General features: G+C 37.3%; 1 protein-coding gene across 1 annotated transcript; it reads right to left on the reverse strand.

Moving 5' to 3' along the window:
- Positions 1–3,092: 3,092 nt before the first annotated feature.
- Positions 3,093–3,779, reverse strand: LOC120287359 (secreted RxLR effector protein 161-like). Its single transcript, XM_039300139.1, has one exon. It carries the CDS (start codon positions 3,777–3,779, stop codon positions 3,093–3,095), a length of 687 nt encoding a protein of 228 aa, XP_039156073.1.
- Between the last annotated feature and the right edge of the window lie 2,716 nt (positions 3,780–6,495).

A 6,495-nucleotide genomic window follows, 5' to 3' on the forward strand; every position in this document is an offset into this window, starting at 1 on the left:
CACGAGGAATTTCCTTTCCTAGTTATATTCATGAAAATCACTATTAAGATCTTGTTTTACCATCTTCACTTTTATTGCTAACAGCCTGGCCTTGCACGACCCCTTATTGCGAGGGGCCGTGCTGGGGTTGGGCCCAAGAGGGGGTGAGTCCGTGCAGTGTCGGGGTGGGGCAGCATGGCCCAATTACCAATCTTAGGATAGGGGTTGTTTTAATGCACATTTTAGGAAAAGTAAATTACAGAAGTTCAAAGTCTTTAGCAAACTTTGTTAGAAAGCCAAAGACTTTATGAGTATGATGAGCCAAATTCAGATTTTAAGGGAGAAAGAAAATTATAATGTGCAATTGCTGGAGCAGTATAAACATCGAAAAGTTATGGTCTTGGTAATGAGCAGAGAATATACAATGTGAAGTATTATAGTAAAAAAATAAAAGAAGAAAAGAAAAAGATATCCTAAAAGTTAGAGTAGAATTGAGAATGCCATTCCTCTTCTTCTTCTTTTTGTGGAGAAAAAAAGGGTTGTGATTCTTAAAAAATATAGATAATTACTTTTAGTGAGTTGAAGAGTTTCAAATATTACTATTTTGCTTCAGTATGAAGGTGCTGGGCCTACTCATCAATTTGTCGAAAATATGAATTCGAAAATGAATATTACTATGTTCATCAAATTAGTCTATAAAAAAGGTGGTGCTATTTTTACACCTTTTCGATTGAAAACACCCTTAATACACCTCCTTTCATCAGCACTTGCATATATCTTCTTCCCAGTTCGTCTAATGAATCAAGGACAATACCGTAGCTTCACAATGTTGACGTTCCACTCCGAGCATTACGGCTCACAAATACCCTCGCTTGCGAACTTCCTCGATGCTAGATCCCTCTGGAGTCACAAATACCCTCGCTTGCGCACTTCCTCGATGCTAGATCCCTCTGCCAAATCTAAGCATGCAGACCACATGACCCGATTCAACGGTAGCTCAGGTTTAGTAGAGTCATCTCTATTTTTGAGATGCTTCGTAACAATTGAAGGAAAAAGAAAAAAAAAGAAAAGAGAAAAAAAAAAAGAGGGCTTGGTAAGCATTCCTCTCGCTTGCGAAGGTTCTCTTGAATCGTTAAGGAGTGCATTTTGATCTTGGAGTCAACTTGCCGGTGGAAAATCAGCAACATCTTATAATCGTGACCAGCAAGCATGGCGACCTCCATTTTGAGTAGTTTTCCTTTTCTTTTTTCTTTTCTTTTTCCCTTCTTCAAATTTTTTTTAGGTTCTCTTAGTTTGATCATCAAAGAGAACGACACAATTTTGGACATTGGTAATCAGACACAAGGTACCTCCGATGCCCAACATTTCTGAAGACTAGGAAATGTCGATGTTCACAAAATGGAGTCAAATAAAATCCATTCTTGAAATCTTTGCCAGATATGTGAACCAAGAGGAATTCTTAAAAATGGAATGAAAAGAGCGAAAAATTCACCTTAGTTGGTCTTTATCCAAGACAGCCGAAAAGCTCTAACTGTTTAAGTGCTGCTTTTAATATACTCCTACACTTCTATTCAATTGAAACCAATGATTTGGGTCATTTTTTCTTATTTTGCTAGACATTAGCTGACGTCTGAATAAGCACATCGGGTAACTAGGCAGGTAGAAGGGGTTTCTCTTTTCCAAGTTTTTTGTTTTTTGGTCGTCTTCTCCATGTACTTTAGTGACATGGTTTTGGACTATATCTAAGAATTTGTCTTTAGTGTGTGACCGATTAATACGTAGTGAGGAGTGGACTAAAATGCAAGATAAATTCAAGCAGATATTTTAAACATGAGATTGTTTACATGTAAGAGTGCGAGAAAGTAGAATATGTTGTGGGACTAACCTGCACTCACATTTCTATCAATTGATAGACTAGTCTAACCTAGTCCAATCCATGGGTTGCTTAGAACCTCATTTAACTCTTGTGTATACACAAGTTTTTGCTCATTTGGTCATTGAATGAGAACACACATTTTACTAGACTCTTTGTTATGATTCAATCACATCGTAGAGATGACTGAATTCATTTCATGGTAACCAAATAGTGAAAATTGGAGCTTTATTTCTAGATCGGAATTTTCTGTACGATTCGATTCCCATAAGCTACAACTCAGTCACAATATCAAATACATAATTCCACTCAGCAAGTTAGGCACAAAAAACAGAACTAGAATCCTTATGACTATGGAAGAAAAGATCTAATTTGTCCTGATTCTTCAATCTAATCGCTCTTCTAATTACTTCAGCTGCAAAGTGAGCCACAGTCTCCCGCACATAGATATGTTAGATTGAAGATAAACAAACTTGGAGATCCTGATTTACTCATCACAGGTAAATTCATATAAAATTCGGGATCGAATAGCGGAAACATAAATACCAACATACCTCTAGCCATTGATGAAATCTTAGAAGTGGGAAACCTCAAAATCTTTGATGGATCCACACAACACGAGCGATCTGCAAAATTGAAAACAAAGCGCACGTCCTGTTCTACTGCTCAATCCCCTTCCAAAACTCGATGGTGTGTGTTTTTCTGTATCGTTAGGGTTTGAAACAGACGACCTGACGATTTTATTCCGTTGGTTACGTTACCGGTATCTCCCATCAAGACCATTATGGTAATGTAATAACGGACAAATATCACTTAATACACGTGGGTAATAAATTGGGCAATAATTGGAATTAATATAGGGAATTTATTGAGAATTTATTGGGAATATAATATTGGAATCATATTTAGAATAATAAAATATATTAAATATTTTAACATTCTCCCACTTGATCCCAATATTCCTTCAAATGAATTATTAACCCAAACCCACAAAACTTCATACTGAAATAAAACACATGAATCACGGCGATGAGTCCTCTTAGAGCGAGTATTGTCTTCCGTGTATCACAATGTATTTCATCAGCCCATATGTGATCAAATAACTTAATGAATAAACCCTATGTTTAATCCAGGTCAAACGTAATTATTTTTCTCATAATAACTGAATGTATACAACTGTATTGAGAAAAACATTATAAATGAATAAAAGTCTCATAAATTCTTCCATATAAAGAAAAATTTACATAATTGGACCAATACCCATTCTAGAAACATGATCCTTATAACTCATTGGCGGCATGCCTTTAGTTAAAGAATAAGCTATCATCAATCCAGTGCTTATGTGTTCTATGACCACTTTCTTCTTTTTAACACGTTCTCTGATGGCTAAATACTTGATGTCGATGTGCTTGCTTCGACTACCACTTTTGTGGTTCTTAGCCATAAAAACTGCAGCTGAATTGTCGCAAAATATTCTTAATGGCCTAGCAATGGAATCCATAACTCTAAGCCCTGATATGAAACCTTTCAACCACACACCATGTGAGGTGACCTCAAAACAGGAAACAAACTCTGCCTCCATAGTGGAAGTGGCAACCAAGGTTTGTTTTGCACTCCTCCGGGATACAGCTCCGCCAGCGAACATAAAAATATATCCCGATGTTGATTTACGGGAATCAATGCAGCCAGCAAAGTCTGAGTCCGAGTAAGCAACTACCTCCAAGTTGTTCGTCCATCTGTACATAAGCATGTGTCCCTTTGTTCCTTGAAGATACCTCATCACCTTCTTTGCAGCTCTCCAGTGGTCCATACCGGGATTACTTTGGTATCTTCCCAACATTCCCACAGCAAAGGCTATGTCAGGTCGAGTGCAAACCTGAGCATACATCAAGCTTCCAACAGCAGAAGCATATGGGATGTTCTTCATTTGTTCCCTTTCAAAATCATTCTTCGGGCATTGGTTTAAATTAAACCTATGACCCTTCACTATGGGTGCTATACTTGGTGAACAATCTTTCATTCGAAACCTCTCTAAGACCTTATTGATATAGGTTTCTTGAGATAGTCCTAATATACCTCGAGGTCTATCTCTATGGATCTTAATGCCAATGACATAAGATGCTTCACCCATATCTTTTATATCAAAACTCTTAGAGAGAAATTGTTTCACTTCATATAACAACCTCTTGTCATTGGTTGCAAGTAAAATATCATCTACATATAGCACAAGGAAACAAATTTTGCTCCCACTAACCTTCTGGTATATACATTGATCCATGATATTCTCTTTAAAACCGAATGAAGAGATGACCTCATGGAATCTTAAGTACCATTGGCGGGATGCTTGTTTCAAGCCATATAGAGACCTTTTAAGCTTGCATACCAAATGCTCACCAGCATTAAAGAAGAATCCTTTTGGTTGTTTCATGTAAACCACTTCTTCTAATTTTCCATTGAGGAACGCCGTTTTCACATCCATTTGATGTAACTCCATATCAAAATGAGCAACCAATGCCAAAATAGTACGAAGAGAATCTTTCTTAGATACAGGACAAAACGTCTCCGTGTAATCGATTTCCTCTTTTTGAGTAAATCCCTTGGCAACGAGTCTAACTTTATATCTCTCTATATTGCCTAATGAATCATTCTTAGTTTTGAAGACCCATTTACAACCAATGGCCTTTGCACCATCAGGCAACTCAACTAAATCCCAGACTTCGTTTGATGCCATAGAATTCATCTCTTCCTTCATGGCATTGTACCATAAATTAGATTTATCACAACTCATGGCTTGTAAAACGACTCAGATCACTTTCAGCTCCAACATTATAGTCGATTCTTGTAGATACACAATGTAGTCATTAGGAATCGTTGATTTCTTCATTCTAGTAGACCTTCTTAATGTCGCATCAACATTCTCATGATGAGTATGCTGTTCTACTAAAAGTTCAACAGTATCTGGTAATTGCTGAACAGTTTGGTCTACCGGATCAATTTCAGCTAGTTGTGGATCTTCAATGATTGGTTGCTCAGTGACCGGTTGAACTGAAGGGGCGCTGTAAATAACAACCAATCTAGTATCTGAGGTGGAATGTTGAGTATCTGAATGATCTTCTTCGAGGACAAAGTCTTTGAATTGATCGCTTCTACTAATTAGATCATTTTCAAGAAATTTAGCATTTATTGATTCCACAAACCTAGTGATGTGAGATGGACAATAAAATCTGTATCCTTTGGACTTTTCGGCATATCCAACGAAATACCCACTTATAGTCCTTGGATCTAACTTCTTTTCCTGTAGATTGTAGACTCTTACCTCAGATGGGCATCCCCAAACACGTAATGTCGCAAACTCGGTTTCCAACCCTTGAATAATTTAAAAGGCGTCCTTGGAACAACCTTGGTTGGAACTCGGTTTAATATGTACACAGCCGTTTTAAGAGCCTCAGTCCACAAAAACTTAGGAAGTTTAGAGTTGCTAAGCATACTCTGCACCATGTCCAATAATGTTCGGTTTCTTCTTTCTGCAACACCATTTTGGTCCGTGAAACCAGGCATAATGTATTGGGCAATAATCCCATGCTCTTCAAGAAACTTCGCAAATGGACCAGGTGCTTGTCCATCTTCAGTGTATCTACCATAGTATTCTCCACCTTTATCTGATCTCACGATTTTAATTTGCTTGTCGCATTGATTCTCTACTTCAGTTTTAAATACCTTAAAGGCATCCAGTGCTTCGTGCTTATTACGAAGCAAGTAGAGATACATGAATCATGAATAATCGTCTATGAAAGAAATGAAGTATCTCTGACTATTTGAGTCTATATCTAGACTACAAATATCTGTATGTATGATTTCTAATATTTTGTACTCCTCTTAGCACCTTTCTTTGACTTGTTGGTATGTTTTCCCTTTATACAGTCCACACAAGTGTCATAATCAGTAAAATTTAGAGTATTAAGTACTCCATCATTTACTAATCTCTTAATTCTATCCATGAAGATATGTCCCAACCTCCGGTGCCACAACATAGAGGAATTCTCATTCACAACACATCGTTTTATCCCAGCATTATCATGAACGTGCATCGCATTATTAACGGCATTGTCTTGTAAATTAATTCGAAAGAGACCGTAAGATAAAATACCACTCCCAACAATTTCAGATTTATACGATAAATTGAATGTTAAATCTGAAAATTCAAAGGAGTATCCCAAAGGTACAAGTTTTGAAACTGAAATTAAATTACTAGAAAAACTAGGAATATAAAAGGTCTTTTCCAAAATTAAAACAAAACCACTACGAGAACTAATCTGCATGTCCCAATAGCTTCCACACGTGAGCGCATCTTGTTTCCTGAATAGATGCCTTGTTCACTTCTCACTGGTTTCCGCTGGTTCTGAAAACCCTGCAAGGAATTAGAAATGTGGATTGTAGAACCAGAATCAATCTACCAAGTGTTGTGACTCACATCAACCATATTAGTTTCATAACATACACATGTGAGTTGGTTACCTTTCTTTGAGCCACGCCTTAAATTTGGCGCAATCCTTCTTCATGTGCCCCTTCTTTTTACAGAAGAAGCACTTGGATTCCTTCTTAATGCCAGCTTGGGGAGGTAAAGGCATCGTACCCTTTCCCTT

The sequence above is a fragment of the Eucalyptus grandis genome, chromosome 8, assembly GCF_016545825.1.
Source record: "Eucalyptus grandis isolate ANBG69807.140 chromosome 8, ASM1654582v1, whole genome shotgun sequence".
Lineage (NCBI taxonomy): Eukaryota > Viridiplantae > Streptophyta > Magnoliopsida > Myrtales > Myrtaceae > Eucalyptus > Eucalyptus grandis.

Excerpts from the sequence above, each read along its gene's own strand:
- LOC120287359 (XM_039300139.1), bottom strand. The coding sequence starts at position 3,779 with ATGAAGAACATCCCATATGCTTCTGCTGTTGGAAGCTTGATGTATGCT.